Source organism: Conger conger, chromosome 2 (genome assembly GCF_963514075.1).
Source record: "Conger conger chromosome 2, fConCon1.1, whole genome shotgun sequence".
In the NCBI taxonomy this organism is placed as follows: Eukaryota; Metazoa; Chordata; class Actinopteri; order Anguilliformes; family Congridae; genus Conger; species Conger conger.
The window spans coordinates 81,776,448-81,793,925 of NC_083761.1; the positions used below are offsets into that span (position 1 = coordinate 81,776,448).

The 17,478-nt window shown below is 48.8% G+C and overlaps 1 protein-coding gene across 1 annotated transcript in view; it reads left to right on the forward strand.

The window, feature by feature from the left end:
- The first annotated feature begins 52 nt into the window (after positions 1–52).
- chad (chondroadherin) overlaps positions 53–17,478 on the forward strand; it is a 23,235-nt gene continuing 5,809 nt past the window's right edge. The window contains exons 1-3 of the mRNA XM_061230564.1: positions 53–178; positions 6,489–6,586; positions 10,573–11,425. Coding sequence (XP_061086548.1) covers positions 53–178; positions 6,489–6,586; positions 10,573–11,425 — 1,077 coding nt within the window. The remainder of the gene's footprint in view (positions 179–6,488; positions 6,587–10,572; positions 11,426–17,478) is intronic.

The window sequence follows — 17,478 nt, forward strand, 5'->3', positions numbered from 1 at the left end:
ATCCGGGTCAAAGTCGATCAGAGAGGATCGCTGTGAGGCAGCGGCGCTGACGATGTGCCTCCCGTGCGCTCCAGAGGAAGGGCTGGCCCAGCCCGTGGTTCTGGCCCAGCCCGTGGTTCTGGCCCAGCCCGTGGTTCTGCTGCACACACAGGACCGGGCTCTGGAGCGGCTGCATACAGTGCCCTGCCACTGGCTCTGATTGGTGCATGCCTTCTGTACTCTTTATTCTCCTGTGCTATGTAGTGAAAATCAAATGTCTCAGAGTGTCAGTGCATTTTAGCACTCATGGTTTTATGGTTTGTCTTTCATAAAAGAAACTGTATATTGGAATATATATATTAGAAAAATATTTTCCAGCATTTGCAAATGCTGCCGTTATTATGGAAAAGAATACGTTGAACAATATGGGTACAGTACCTTCGACCGCCACTGGAGGGAGACAGTCTCCCTAATTTTGAGCAGCCAGTATACAGCCAAGTCGACATTGGACGGCAACTACAGGTCGGCTTTGTTCACATCTCCTCGGAGAGTTCTCCATGACTACTCGCTGCGAGCAAAGCTTCCCGGCCTTAAATCAAAAAAAAAAAAAAAAAGAATTTGATTTCTGTAAAAAGTTGAGAGTACATTGGTACTTTGGTACATGTCAATGGTACATTGTCAGTCTATGGTCGTCTCTGTGAGTTTCCCCCTCATCACTGTAAAGCGCTTTAAGCTCCCGGCTGGTGATATTATATATTATTCATTATTTAGTGACCGGTTGTACAAAGTGCCTGGACATCTGGTCCGATGCTGGGCATTCCACGACTGTAGTCTGTCTGCGATTATTATGGATGGATGTTATCGTTTTCCTGGACCCGGTCAGCACCGCTTCTTCCAGTGCCAGGACAGGATGCCAGCCGGCCCCCGGCCCAGAAGAGCCGTCAGCTGGGCAGCACATGTGACGCCTCTCCTGGGTGGATCTCCTGACAACCTCCGGTCACACACCTGATTTCTGCTGAACCTTCACCCTTAATGCCCCTCGGGGGGGGAAAAGGCTCGTTTGGTTTATTAATGGAGACTGTGTCCTGCTATCTTCTGTCAAAGATGTGTGTGAGAGAGTGAGAGTGTGTGTGAGAGAGCAGGAGAGTGTGTGAGAGTGAGAGCAGGAGAGTGTGAGTGTGTGAGAGTGTGTGAGTGTGAGAGTGTGAGAGAGAGTGTGTGAGTGAGTGAGTGTGAGAGTGTGTGTGTGTGAGAGTGTGTGAGAGTGTGTGAGAGTGTGTGAGAGTGTGAGAGAGTGTGAGAGAGTGTGAGTGAGTGAGTGAGTGTGAGTGTGTGTGAGTGAGAGTGTGTGAGAGTGTGTGTGAGTGAGTGAGTGAGTGAGTGAGTGAGTGTGAGAGAGTGTGTGTGTGAGACTGTGTGAGGGTGTGTGAGAGTGTGTGTGAGAGAGCAGGAGAGAGTGTGAGTGTGTGAGAGTTTGTGAGTGTGAGTGAGTGAGTGTGTGAGAGTGAGTGAGTGTGTGTGAGAGAGTGAGTGTGTGAGAGAGAGAGAGAGAGAGAGTGTGTGAGTGAGTGAGTGAGTGAGTGAGTGAGTGTGTGAGTGAGTGAGTGAGGTATACCCCAGTCCCCTGCCTCTGGTTGACCCCTTTGGGGTCAGTGTTTCCATGTTGTTACATCCCTGTTGTGCACAGAATCAGGCCTCACTGTCCTTAAAGGACCAGCTCCTCTCAACAGCACTGAGATGAATTCACCCTTCAGCCAGCTGAAGGAATGAAGAGTTCTCACATTGGCCCAGCCCTGCGGGGTCCCAGCGCTGCTCCTGATAGTGCAGTACACGGTTATGATAAATCACCTCATCCACAGTGCGTGGTGGCGCAGCTCCAGAGTACCATGTCTAATTTGGGAAGCCTTGTGTTCCAGTTTTTAAGCGTAAAAACGTTTCTGCACCTCCTGCTTTGGTGTGGGGGTTAGAGGGTAAACCTGGGGCAGTTATTTTGCGGAAAGAGTTTTGTCTCGCAGCGTAAGAACAGGTGCTTTGAGTCAATATGACTCGTAAAAAAAATGTTTCCGTGGCATAGTGTACATTTGGCTTCCAGTGTATTTTATAATAAATAATATTCCTGTTAAAAGCCTCTCCTTTAAATTGTATCCATTTGTATGGAATCCTATGCAGGTCATACTGCAGTTATTTTGAAACCCTGAGCAGATGAGAAGCATGATTTTTGGATCTAATAGTTTCTGAGGATCCGGTCTTTAAAAAATATTAGCAAAGCGAAAATAAAGCAGACGGTGTGTCTTTTTGCCAGACGGAGAGAAAGCAGGGAGGCTACGGGATGGACAGCTGGTCTGGCTGGGTATGAGCTGGTCAACCAGATAGTGCGGTGGCTTGTCTGAGCTGGTCGCTAGTCAAACAGTAACCAGCTGTTGGGCTTGAAAATGTACCTGGTCAAGGTGGGTATAAATGGTAAATGGTTGGAATTTATATATAGCGCCTTTATCCAAAGCGCTGTACAATTGATGCTTTTCCATTCACCCATTCATACCCACACTCACACACCGACGGCGATTGGCTGCCATGCAAGGCGCCAACCAGCTCGTCAGGAGCATTTAGGGTGTTGCCCAGCATGGGTTCAACCCTCCAACTGCCAAACAACTGCTCTTACCGCCTGAGCCAATGAGACGACTGCTCTTACCGCCTGAGCCAATGAGACGACTGCTCTTACCGCCTGAGCCAATGAGACGACTGCTCTTACCGCCTGAGCCAATGTCACCCCAATGAGCTGGTCATAAAGTTTGTCTAGCTGGGTATGAGCTGGTCAACCAGCTACCAGCCATTTCAAAACCTAGCTTGAGCTGCTTTTTTCGGCAGGGTTCGCAGATGGCCCCTGTTTTTGGATGAACAGCGGGGGGGGTTGGAGTCGGGGTAAGGACAGGGGTGGGACTGGGGACTATAACCACTTTGATATTACATTAATTGTTAAATGGCTGTAGCATGTTGATGAATCCGACCAATAAACAGCTCAACCCTTGCACAGGAATGGCAGCGTGTGTATGACTCTACACCAGCCTGTAGCGTAGCGGTGAAGGTAAATGACTGGGAGCCGCGAGGTCGGTGGTCCGAATCCCGAAATCCCGAAAGAGCAGTCTAGCCACAATTAATGATCCGCACAGCCGCTGGGCCCTTGAGCAAGGCCCTTAACCCTGCTTTGCTCCCTGGTGCTGCACTGTGGCTGCCCACTGCTCCTAAGTAACTAGGATGGGTCAAATGCAGCGGACACGTTACCCCACGGGGTTCAATAAAAGTCTATTATATTATTAATTCTTATTAATTAAATTAATGAAGCCCCTCAAAGCCTGCCTGGTGAGTGTTTATTTTATTTTTTGGGTTCCCGTCAACACGTTTTCCTTTTTCTTAAGGGTACAATAGGTCATTTTGGACTACTTAACAGTCAAGAGAGGAATCGCAGCAACAAACACCCTCAAACCATAACACTGTTTATCCCTCGCCCTTCTCTTTAAACGCACCGACATTGAAACGCCATTGGCTGTGGCAATTAGAACCAATTTTCAACCAATGAGCTTGAATTATTTCACAGTTATACAATATTTAGGTACAGAGAGTCGGGCCATCAACTGTACATTTTCAAAACCAGAATTTAAGGACTACAAACACAGGCAGAGGGTGAGTCAGTGGGTGATGTCAGTGAGCCTTTTTCAATGATAGGAAGGGATTTACAATGGTTTTGTAACGGTGTTTTAACACCAAAATCGTACCTATTGTACCTTTAAGAAACGGGGAAACGTGTTGACGGGAACTCAAGGCGAGGGTCCCCGCTCTGAGACAGCCGGAGGGCTGTGGTCACCGAGGGCCTGTCTGTACAGCGTGTGCCCTGGGCAGCCGCTGGGCCAGCTGACCTCATCACCACCGCTTTCAAAGTCAGCCATGACAAATAAAAACAACACTTTCACATCCCACATCCCCACCCCTCGCCCTGCCAGCGCTGAGACAGAAAGGCTTTCTGTAGCACTCGTGTTTTACAATTAAGAGCAGCCCTCCCTGCTGAGAAGAAACACAACTCAAGCTATGTTTTGAAACAGCGGGTAGCTCGTTATCCAGTTCAGACCAGTTCCCAGCTCGACATGGTTTAGCTGGTTGACCAGTTCAGACCAGTTCCCAGCTCGACATGGTTTAGCTGGTTGACCAGTTCATGCCAGCTCCCAGTGGAACAAGGTTTGACCAGCTAAAGTTATGTTTTCGAGACAACAGCTACCAGCTCAGACCAACTACCAGCACTAGCTGGTTGACCAGCACATACCCAGCTAGACCAGCTTTATTTACATTTTTTTCATTTTTGTCATTTGGCAGACACTTTTAATCCAAAGCGACTTACAAGTGCATAGGTTCTACCACAAGTAAAAGCATCACATCCAGAACTAGGAAAATACACATGGATTGCTGTTCTAAACATATAGTCATCCTAAGTGCCTTTTTTTTTGGGGGGGGGGGGGGGGGGGTTAGACAAGGATAGGGATATCAGGAGGGAGGACTATGACCAGCTTGGGCATGCTGGTTGACCAGCTCATACCCAGCTAGATCAGCTTCATGACCAGCTTTACCAGTTCAGTTGGTCAAGCAAGCATAGCTGGATTTTACAGCAGGGCTCACATTGGGAGGGAGATTGTGTTAGTAAATCAGTCAAGACCTAGAGGTTACAAGTTCAATTTCTTGGTGGTGCCCTTAAGCAAGGTGCTTAACCTGCACTGCCTCAGTAATTATCATGCTGTGTAATTGGGTACTATGAATAGCTGTATGAATGTGTTTCTGTCCCCAACTGGAATTAATATGGTTGTTTTTACAGAATCCCACAATGTTTTTGCCGTCCTCTGAATGAAAATTTCCACTGCACATGGACAGACATTCTATTCTATTCTGCGTTTAAATGATTTTGCAGACAGCCCTGGTTCGTCTGCGTGAATACATTTCTTCGCTGTTTGAATGAAATTATTTAAACATGCGCGCAGTAAAAGGCTTGAAGTTCGATACGGTCTAAGGGCCAGGTGCAGAACATTCTAGTAACAGAAGCCATATGACACATGGACACCTCCTACCGAATCACTACGAGAGCTCACAGTGTATATCTACAGAAGAAGCAGTTTTACTGGCTATACAAAGCAATGTTTTGGGGGGAAATGTATTTACTTCCCATGACCAGAACATGAGAGACACACCCACTCTCCCCTTTTTTTTTTTAAAGATATTTTTTAGGCCTTTTTCAGCTTTATTGGACAGTATATAGTATAGAGAGACAGGAAGAATGGGAGCGAGAGAGAGGGGAAGACATGCGACAAATTGTCGGACGGTCGGATTCGAACCTCGCAATGAGCATGCGGTCAGTGCTCTACAGGCTGCGCTACCGAGACACCCAGCACCCACTCTCCTTTTGATCCAGGACAGAACAGGATACCCATCTGATTGCATTGAAAAGCAATTGCATACAAATACGTGCATGAATGCGTTTGAAAAATAACTGACAATGGCATGGAGGCCTACACTTATGGGGGTGACATGGCTCAAGAGCAGTCGTCTCATTGGCTCAGGCAGTTGCCAGTTCGATCCCCCGTCTGGGCTGTGTCAAAGTGTCCCTAAGCAAGACACCTAACCCCCATATTCTCCTGACGAGCTGGTCGGTGCCCTGCATGGCAGCCAATTGCCGTGAGTGTGTGTATGAATGGGTGAATGGAGAAACATCAATTGTACAGCGCTTTGGATAAAGGGGCTATATAAATGCCAACCATTTACCATTTACTTAATTGCAACAAATAACTCACTGTTATTTGTCAGTAAAACTACTTTTCTCCACAGATTAACCCTGGTGTTGTCTTAAGGGTCAAAAATGACCCGCCACTATGTTTAACAGCAGAGAAAACTCCCTAAATGATCTTTATTTGACTTGAAATTTGATTACAAAGTTTAAAAGTGAAAAGTTGTTTCTTCGTTCAAAATACATTTGGGGTTTAAAATTCAATTAAGCTGCTATATTTTGGGGGTTTAGCGAAGGCGGGTCATTTTTTCCCCCCTTAGGACAAGGGGAGAATACATTACATTACATTACATTAATGGCATTTGGCAGATGCTCTTACCCGTACAGTTGATTATACTAAGCAGGAGACAGTCCTCCCCTGGAGCAACGCGGGGTTAAGGGCCTTGCTCAAGGGCCCAACGGCTGTGCGGATCTTATTGTGGCTACACCGGGGATTAGGACCACCGACCTTGCGTGTCCCAGTCATTTACCTTAACCACTACACTACAGGCCGCCCAGAATACAGAATGTTAAGACTACGCACGGGTTGCTGTCCATCCGAATGAAAAACGGGCTCTTCTCACACAGCAGTCACCGCTGACTCCACACAGTGAGTCTGCCAGCGCCGTCCTGCACACACAGATCACTGTTTAACATCGCCGGTCAGCGCCCGCCCGGGTAAACAGATTCTCTGTCTCGCGTGCACCTGGAGTGCCCCGTACCTGCAGACGTCAGCGTCCCCGCTCTCCCAGGATCCTCTCCCGGGAGCAGCGAGCCGAGTCAGCGGGACGGGATGGAAGTGGGAGAGCGGTGAGGTATGTGGTGCTCACCTGAGAACTGGCAGGACTGCTGGCCACGCCTGTTCCCCCCCCCCCCCCCCATTCGCTCCCGCACCCGGGCCATCTGGGGGCCTGCTGCCCTGCCAGCACCGAAAAATGTTAAAAGGTAAATGGTTGGAATTTATATAGCGCCTTTATCCAAAGCGCTGTACAATTGATGCTTCTCATTCACCCATTCATACACACACTCACACACCGACGGCGATTGGCTGCCATGCAAGGCGCCGACCAGCTCGTCAGGAGCATTTGGGGGTTAGGTGTCTTGCTCAGGGACACTTCGACACAGCCCGGGCGGGGGATCGAACCGGCAACCCTCCGACTGCCAGACGACCGCTCTTACTGCCTGAGCCAATGAGACGACTGCTCTTACCGCCTGAGCCAATGAGATGACTGCTCTTACCGCCTGAGTCAATGAGACGACTGCTCTTACTGCCTGAGCCAATGAGATGACTGCTCTTACTGCCTGAGCCATGTCGCCCCGGAGAGGAGCCTGTAACGGGCTATCTAAAAACAAATAAATAGGAAGAGTCCGGGTGCTTGTCAGTTGCCTAGCACACGAATAGCACGGCAGTAGCTTAGCAATAACATAGCACAACAAAGCAAGACCACAGAGGTAGTATAGCAATAGCATAGAGATAGCATAGCAGTGCCTTAACAATAGCATAGCATAGCACTACCACAGAGGTAGTTTAGCAATAGCATCGAGATAGCTTAGCAATAGCATAGCATAGCAATACCACAATACCTTGTCAAACGTTGTTTTTCTAACCATTTCCCCCACATCTTTTTTTATGGTGCTTGCTTCAAAATGCTGCTACGTGTTGGTGAGCAACCTATTGTCGTTTTCCCTTGAGTGATGATGATGATGATGATGATGATTATGAAGATGACAGGATTGAGAATGAATTGTATCTGAATGTTGTGTTTTTATAGAATCATAGAGCATGTTCTACTGTCGAATGGGAAACCAGAGATGTACGTATACCATACACCTCGAGAACAACACCAGGACAACTTAGGGCAAATCCGTGGGAGGTGGAAGAATTGGAGGAAAAGCCATGCAGGAAGGTCTATTTGGACTCTGGTGGGCGCACAAATGTTTTTTTGTGGATCTCAGCATTTACAGTTTGCAGATGTGTAATGAGGAGTGTTAAATGTTTCTGTGTAATTTGACTAGCATGCGTTTGTGTGTGTGTATGTTTGTCTGGGGGTGGGGGGCATGGATGGATGCCAACCTGTATGCATAGCACGCACACACACCCACACACACACACACATACACACACACACACATATATCAGCATCATTTGGGGGAAATATTATTCTCTATATCAGAGTGTGAACTTGACGGAGCAGCAGCGGGCCGCTCTGGGGCAGAGTCAGGAGTGAAGAGGAGGAACAGGGCCTTCGGGTGCTTGTCCTCACCAGGAGGGCTTGCCCAAACGCTTTCCCATTAAAACGTTACATTTGTTGAGTAAACACCAGATTCCTCCCGCCCAGCACTGCCCATTTCCCTCACAAACAAGCACAACTGGGGCCACAAACAAGCACACCTGGGGCCAGGAGGTCCCAGCAGCCCTGCCTGGGGCCTGGGGCCTGGGGCCTGGGGGGGGGGGGGGGGGGGGGTCACTCACTCACTCATTCTCTCATTCTCTTACTCTCTCACTCATACACACTCATTCACTCACTCACACACTCACTCACTCACACACACTCACTCACTCACACAGTCACTCACTCGCTCACTCACACACTCACTCACTCACTCACACACTCACTCACTCACACACTCGCTCACTCTCTCACACTCGCTCACACACTCACACACACTCACTCACTCACTCACTCACTCACACACTCACTCACTCACTCACTCACTCACACACTCACACACTCACTCACTCACTCACTCACTCACACACTCACTCACTCACTCACTCATTCACTCTTTCCTCTACTGCTCTTCAGTGATGTGTATGTGTGTGTTACTGCTCTTCAGTGATGCCGCAGTCAGCCCCAGATTGTGTTTTCCTGCACCACCCACAGAATCTCCACTGCTTACCTTGGAGGTCGTGTCCATCCCAGAGAACATGACCTCCATGCTGAGACCACACAGAGGAGTACACTTCCAAATCCGGCTTGGCAATGCCTCTCGCCCTCCAAATTCCCCACCACCCCCTTTCTAATTCCATCTCTCTCAGCAGGAGGAAAATCAATCTTGACAACGGTACTGTAGTCGGCCAATTTAGGAATATGACACATGGCAGTATTTAGCATTTTAAATACACGTACCCGTGCGCACACACACACACACACACACACTGGAATGCACCTCTGGATCTTAAGTATTCCTGCAGTGTGCCAGCCACCTGGCTATCATTACCTGCTATAAAACCACCACACACAGGAGGCTTTTGAATAGATCTTTCACAGAAACGACAGAAACGTGTCAGGGGCAGCGAGGATGCTACCTGAAGCCATTGAAAGTGACATCCAGAGACGGAAACACTTTTAAGCCAATAACCCGACCTGGCAGTTCACGCCTGTTTTCCGTTCTGGTTCCTCAGTGGTGGAATGACTTGCCTACCACTGTCAGGACAGCAGAATCCCTCCCCATATTCCGACGCAGACTAAAAACACACCTTTTCAAACTGTACCTTAGTCCTCCCTCCTGATTTCCTCCTATATATATACAGTATATATATATGTATATTGCACTTACGATGACTGTTGTCCTTTTGTTTAGAAGAGCCCTTCATGTGTATTTTTACTAGTTATGGATTTGATGCTTTAACCTGTGGAAGAACCTATGCACTTGTAAATCGCTTTGGATTAAAAGAATGAATGACTAAATGACTAAAATATAAAATGTTAATGTTAATCACACTGCTATAGGCCACTATGCACCTCCCTCATTCAGCCTGAGTGCGAATTTGCTTCCAAGAAAATTGTCCAGAAAATTACGGTGCCTGCTCTTTGGAAATAAATATTTAATTATCTTTGTCTTGCTTCGTAAAGAATGAATAGAAATAAGATTTTAAGTGTACAAAAATGAACCTTAAATACTTATGTTTTGTTTGTTGCAGTGATCAAAAGTGTGATGTAATGGTTAAATGATTCATCCTAGTTTGCCGAGTGGCTTACACTTTAGAATAAGGTTCATGAATTGCCATTAATTAATGTAGTTGTTGTAGTAGTATAAGTAGTTAACCATTAACACATCAATGAACTGACTTTTTCACTCCAATATGAATTGGCAATAACTAATGTAGTTGTTATGAATGAACAATGTACAAATATATTAACAGAGCTGTACGGATTAACTTCTCAGTAGTAGAAAAGTAACAGCTGCATTAGTTTGTGCCAATTCATCGAACCTTATTGCAAAGCATTACCCATAAACACTTGTTGAGAGTGACTTATTTGTTGCAGTGATGTAATGGCTAAATGGTTAAATCCTAGTTTTCTGAGTGACCCCCCCAGGTGTTTACAGCAGGAGGACATCCCCCTGGCCCCCAGCCTGTGCAGGGGTACCTGCCCCCCCCCCCTCGAGACTGCCTCAGACCTTCCCCCCCCCCCCTCGAAATCCAGCCAGTGCAGGGTTAACTCCCCTGGACACTTTGCATCCTCCCACTGCCCTGTCCACGTAACACGTTGGCCGCCCTGATGCTTTTTTTTTTTCCTTTTTTTTTCTCCTCAAATAAATGTTATAAATAGTGCTGTGTTCTGTTGACTGCAGTCTTTCTTCAAAAAAAGCCCAAGTGAATCTTTTTTTTTTTCACACCGCCCTCCTTTTCTCTCTCACTCTCTCTCTCTCTCTCTCTCTACCTCCACCTCCACCTCTGCGCCACTCACTCTCTCACACAAGCTCTCTCCCCCCAACACGTTTAAACTCTCTCTCGCTCCCTCCTGCCCTCTCAAAGGTCTCCTCTTTTTCACTCTCTCTCTCGCTCTCAGTCCCCCTCGCTTCGGGAAACGCTCTCCAGGTCAGACGGACGGACAGCGGCGCGGACAGACGGACACTAACATGGGACGGGCGACGCTCCTGGTGACGGCGCTCATCCTGGGGCTGGCCCCCCCCGCGCGGGGCGCCCCCAGCCAGTGCCCCGGCCCCTGCCACTGCCACGGCGACCTGCAGCACGTCATCTGCGACGGCGTGGGCCTCCAGCGCGTCCCGCGCGTCTCGGAGGCGACGCAGCTGCTCAACATGCAGCGCAACAACCTGGGCGGCCTGCCGCGCGGCTCCTTCGGCGACATGAAGGGCCTGGTCTCCCTCCACCTGCAGCACTGCCGGCTGCGCGAGATCGCCGGCCAGGCCTTCCGGGGCCTGAAGAAGCTCGTCTACCTCTACCTGTCGCACAACGAGATCGCCGCCGTCAAGCCCGGCGCCTTCGAGGACCTGACCGAGCTCACCTACCTCTACCTGGACGACAACCGCATCGGCGAGCTGGCCAAGGGCATCTTCTCGCCCATGATCAACCTGTTCGTCCTGCAGCTCGACGACAACCGCATCCGGGAGCTGCGGGCGGGCACCTTCGCCGGCGCCACGGACCTGCGCTGGCTGCACCTGAGCGGGAACGAGATGAGCGCCCTGCAGCCCGGCTCGCTGGACGAGGTGGAGAACCTGGCCGTGGTCCGCCTGGACCGGAACCGGCTCAGCGCCTACCCGGCGGCCGCCATGAGCAAGCTGAGGGTGGTGGAGGAGCTGGTGCTCTCCAGGAACCCCATGAAGACCATCCCCGACCACGCCTTCCAGAGCTTCGGCCGCTACATGGAGAAGCTGCACCTGGACAACATGGGCTTGGAGAAGGTGGGTGTCTGACTGTGGGTGTGTGTGTGTGTGAGTGTGTGTGTGTGTGTGAGTGTGAGGGTGTGTGTGTGTGAGTGTGGGTGTGTGTGAGTGTGAGGGTGTGTGTGTATGTCTGTGTGTGTGTATGCATGTGTGTTTGTGTGTGTGAGTGGGTGTGTGTGTGTGTGTGAGGGTGTGTGTGTGTGTAAGTGTGTGTGTATGTGTGTGTGTGTGTGTGTGTGAGTGTGAGTGTATGTGTGTGTGTGTATGTGTGTAGTGATCTGTAGGGGCTTTTGACAGCTGTTGAAGGAGGGGATGGGCTCTGAGTAGTTGCACAGTGTGTTGTATTGCTTCGAATTGTGTTGGAGGGAACCTCAAATTGGACTTTTGACTGTTGACTCTTCCCCCTCTTAATAATATGATGTTTTATATTCTTTTGTGACAGCTTCCATCAGTTAAACTGATGACTTTCTCTCAGTTATGTATCTAAACCTTTATGCATGCACTTTTGTAAGTTGTTCTGTAAATGCCTAAATGTTATAACTAGATGTGAAAATAGTTTTCTGGTTTAACTTGACATTCCTATCTGTGGAGAGTTTGGGGCATGGGCAGCTGCAGGTAGAGGTTTTAAAAAAATGTGTTCAATTGCTTTAGTTATTCTGGTCACTTTTTAGAACATTTTTTCCACTCAAGGCAAATTTTTTGCTCTCTCAGATTTCCAGATTTCTCTTCCAATTTTCTGGATTGATTTCATTTCTTAAGAAATCAGAAATTATGTAAGTGATCATGAGGTCAATAATTTGATTCCAAGTGTGTGAAAAGTAAGAGGAATGTAAATATTTAGTTTTCCAGCCCCTTGATCAGCCCGAGCAGACGGTGAGGGGGAAACCCACCCTCTCCATCCACAGGGACATACCTTTCAGCATAGCTGCGGTCTGAGTCGGGATTCATGTGGAAACATGCCCATCGTGCACACAAATAGCCACCTTATACATTTTAAGAACAAAATTTGCATAGCTGATACCCTTATCCAGAGAATCGCTTGGCTTATATTTTTAAATAACATCTATTTATACTGCATAAGTTGTTGCACCTAGCTCAATGGTGCAACAACACTCTCTCACCTGCGACTTGAACCTACGGCCCACGACCTATGATCTCCAACAGGTCAGTTCCTCTCCCTAGCCGTTATGCCACACCGCCATCTCATAGCTTTCACTTCAGCCAAAAGCCTTCCGTGAAACTTCCCCCATGGAAGGAGGACCTGAGACCCTGTGCAATACGGATAGTATCCCAAGGGCGGAAGATGTCATACACCTGGAGATAGGCAAAGAGTTCCAGAACTCAATAGCCTTCAACCACCAGCGGCGACTGTTACATCGGCATCAGAAGGTTCAGTTAAGAACATTCTAGCGCTGGTGTTTGTGACCTCACACCTCAGAGGGTTAACGATGAGAGCACCAGACAGTTGAGGTGGAAGCCCGTGGAGATGAAAGCAGCACTGCATGTGTTTTTTATTCAGGGGTCTGGGCACACACATGTGCTGACCGGGGCAGGATTCAGACTCCGCGTTTGGCTGCTCGGTCCCAGGGCCCCGGTCTATGCTCTTTGATCTCGGTTCAACGGTTGGCAACCGGAGCACCAGACAGAAACAATAAATCTCCTGCCGCTTGGAGGTCCCCCAGTCTGGGTGCGCTCCATGCTCAGTGTGAGGTGGGGTCTGGTGCCCTTCCAGGGCAGGAAAAAAAGTTGTGTCGAAGAGCTTGTTTTGGAAGGGGACCAATTGGTTGACAGAGCTTGACAGGGCTTATGAGGACTCTCGGTCTTGTGGGGACCTTAAAGGTAGTTGCCACTGCTGGTGTGTATGTGTCCTTAGCCCAGTTTATAAACAATATCATGTGACCCTGTGACATCATCTTTCAAAACATATACCTCTGCATGCAGTGGCCTTCATTACAGGAAAGTGCTAACACACTTATATGCACACACACACACACACACACACACACACACATTCTGTACTTCCACGCTTTCAACATGAACATGCATAAATTCACATTGACACACACACACACACACACACAGTACATACACATGCACACACAGCATTTGGGATTCAAATCCTCAACAATCAACTTCAAAATTGAGCTCAAGCTAGGCATAAGATATGTATGAAGTCTAGCTAGGTATGAGCAGGTCAACCAGCATGGCCAAGCTGGTCTTAAACCTGGTCTAGCTGGTAATGAGCTCGTCAACCAGCTGGTGCTGGTAGCTTGTCTGAGCTCAGACTTAGCTTGCTGTTTTTTTCACCAGCTTACAGAACTCTGCTGAATAAGTGGTACTTGACTAACGAGGCTGGTGTGCTAGAGACTACAACAGACCTTCTGTATTGAGACACCATTGAGACACTACTGAGATACAACCAAGATAACACTCAGACAGCATTGAGACACTACTGAGATACAACCAAGATATCGCTCAGACAGCATTGAGACACTACTGAGATACAACCAAGATATCGCTCAGACAGCATTGAGACACTACTGAGATACAACCAAGATATCACTCAGACAGCATTGAGACACTACCGAGATACTACCAAGATATCGCTCAGACAGCATTGAGACACTACTGAGATACAACCAAGATATCGCTCAGACAGCACTGAGACACTACTGAGATACAACCAAGATATCACTCAGACAGCATTGAGACACTACCGAGATACTACCAAGATATCGCTCAGACAGCATTGAGACACTACCGAGATACTACCAAGATATCGCTCAGACAGCATTGAGACACTACTGAGATACAACCAAGATATCACTCAGACAGCATTGAGACACTACTGAGATACAACCAAGATATCACTCAGACAGCATTGAGACACTACTGAGATACAACCAAGATATCACTCAGACAGCATTGAGACATTACTGAGATACAACCAAGATATCACTCAGACAGCATTGAGACACTACCGAGATACTACCAAGATATCACTCAGACAGCATTGAGACACTACTGAGATACAACCAAGATATCACTCAGACAGCATTGAGACACTACCGAGATACTACCAAGATATCACTCAGACAGCATTGAGACACTACTGAGATACAACCAAGATATCACTCAGACAGCATTGAGACACTACTGAGATACAACCAAGATATCGCTCAGACAGCATTGAGACACTACTGAGATACAACCAAGATATCGCTCAGACACCACTGAGACACTACTGAGATACAACCAAGATATCACTCAGACAGCATTGAGACACTACTGAGACACAACCAAGATATCGCTCAGACAGTATTGAGACACTACTGAGATACAACCAAGATATCGCTCAGACACCACTGAGACACTACTGAGATACAACCAAGATATCACTCAGACAGCATTGAGACACTACTGAGACACAACCAAGATATCGCTCAGACAGTATTGAGACACTACTGAGATACAACCAAGATATCGCTCAGACACCGCTGAGACAGTGCCGAGGCTTCACTGAGGCATTACGAAGATGTGACCAGAGTCAGCATGGATTCCGCCCAACACGAGTCCCCCCTCAGTCAGAGAGAGAAGGGTTGTTTTTCTGCATTCATAAAGCCCTCCCCAGCTCCTTGGGTGTGTTTTTCCAAACCGGCGTGTGTATCCACGCCGTAGAGAGAGAAACCTACCAGCGAAAAAACAAAAATAACAAGCCGCTCGAGCCCAGGTCCTCATGAGCGCGGCAGGGGTCTGGGGGACGGGACCCCGGCCGAAAGGCAGATATTTTTAGACATGTTTGTTTGTTGGTCCGCTTCCAAGCAAATCCCCGATAATTATTACACAAGTGTTATTTTCAGAGTCGTGTTCCCCGCCCCCCCCCGCCCCCCCGTTTCCCCCCCAAAACAGATTGGCCAGTAAACAGGTCAGTAAGGGCTGGGAGTCGGGGGGGTAAACACTGGAGAGGTGTTCTGTACGCCATGAAGAGGGGGTATTTTTAGGCTTTCCTTCCCCAGGTGAATGGACAAGAGGGCTCTTTTGCAGCAGCCCTGGCAGTGAAGCAGCATCGAAAAAAAGGGAGACGGAGCCGGAGGAGGAGGAGGAGAAGGAGGATTAAGAGGGGAAAAAACAGCCGGGAGACCTGGAGGTCATCCATCTTCTATCGCCTCAAATTAGCGGACCGTCCATCTCTCGCCGTTCCTCTCTCCCCCGTTCCTCTCCCCGCAGTGGAAATTTCCAAAAAAATCAAAATCGCTTCAATGAAACCTCATGTCTCGCGGACTTATATAAGACACCTCCGCCCTTCCCCCCCGGACCCGTCCACCTTTCCCCCGTGCCCCACCTGGCAACCCCAAAATCCCAACTCGTCTTCCCCTGTGAGTCCTCTTCCACCGGCCATCCTGAGGGCCCGTTCATTTTTGCACGCCCGTGAGAGCTTTCTCCAGCATTTTCACAGAGGCCTCTGAAATGTAGGAGGAGGAGGAGGAGGAGGAGGAGGAGGAGGAGGAGGAGGAGGAGGAAGAAGGGGGAGACGTGCGCCACGTTGGTAGAAAGCGCAGGGGAAACCGGCGGGGTGAAGCACACGCCAGCCCTTTGCTGAGAGGGCCACACCCCAACTGGACGGCTCTTTCCTGAGAGGGCCACACCCCAACAGGAGCCTGGATCGCTCCCCTCAGCACCGTCGCCCCCCGTGAATGTGTCTACGGATCTCCGCTTGCAGCGTATCGAGACATTCTGCACCTGGCGGTGTGTCAGCGGTTCTGTGTTTGCCCTCCATAGTCTTTCTCCCACCGTGAGAGACACAGTGCAGCACTGTGACTTCGCCATCGGTAAAGAAGGAGTACAACTGAACTTGACTCCAGGCCATGGTTATAGCCCGTTTCAGAGTGAAATTGCAGAGCCTTTGGAAAGTTCTATTGTCTCCCGACAATATATAAACGCACTCCAGTTGCCCAAATGTACATTACATTACATGTCATGTCATTTGGCTGACGCTTTTATCCAAAGTGACCTATAGTTGAAACAATCCTCCCCTGGAACAACGCAGGGCTTAGGGCCTTGCTCAAGGGCTACACAGGGGATCGAACTATCGACCTTGTGCATCCCAGACATGTACCTGAACCACTACGCTACAGGCCACCCTCACAAGGAGTGCGAATGCAAATGTTGCAGCGACCAGTGACATCCATGCTCTGTTGCTGGACTATAAACTGGCCAAAAGGCAGGAGAGGATTGACTCAAAAAGACCTTTCAGGGCTGCTGGTTGGTTCATCCTGTTAAGGCATACTTCCAGTGCATGGATGGGCCCCACAGTCTTGTGCCAGCTATGGAGGACTACCCTGAAGGACGATGTATAATTGATCCTAATGTTGCCCATTGAGCAAGGTATTCATGCTGGCTGGGATTACGGAGGGGTAGCCTGTAGCGTAGTGGCTAAGGTGCAGGACTGGGAACCGGAAGGTCTGTGGTCCAAGTCCCGTTGCAGCCGCGATGAGGCTTGCACAGAATTTGGGCCCTTGCGCATGGCCCATAACCCCCACATTGCTCCAGGGGGGGGACAGTGCAAGCACGAGTTCCCATTCCCAGTGGGTGAAAAATTACAGCCCCTTCAAATGATGCCCACGTCTAATGGGAGGAGCTGTATGAACCACCGACCCACCGGTTCACACCATCTCTCGTCCTGCTGCCGTTGCTCTTTGGCATGTTGTCGCTGATCTGCTAGCTGTGCTGGAATTACCCTGGAATCAAGCCTTTCAGAAAGGTTTTGCTCTCCCACCACCAGCGGAAAACATCCACCTGTGGGCTCTGCATCTCAAGACCCCCCCACAGGGCGGGTTTGTACGTAGTGGATCCCTGTTACTTCGGCTGGCTTACAACAAGGAGAGGCAGAGCCTCGACACCAAGGTTTGCGTTCACATTGAATGTCGATAATGAGCTTGTTGCGGCACAGGAGCTGCAAGGATGTGGTGAATTTAGTTTTATTTAAAAAAAAAAAAAATTTTAGGCCTTTTTCAGCTTTTATTGGACAGTATAGCACAGAGAGACAGGAAGAATGGGAGCGAGAAAGAGAG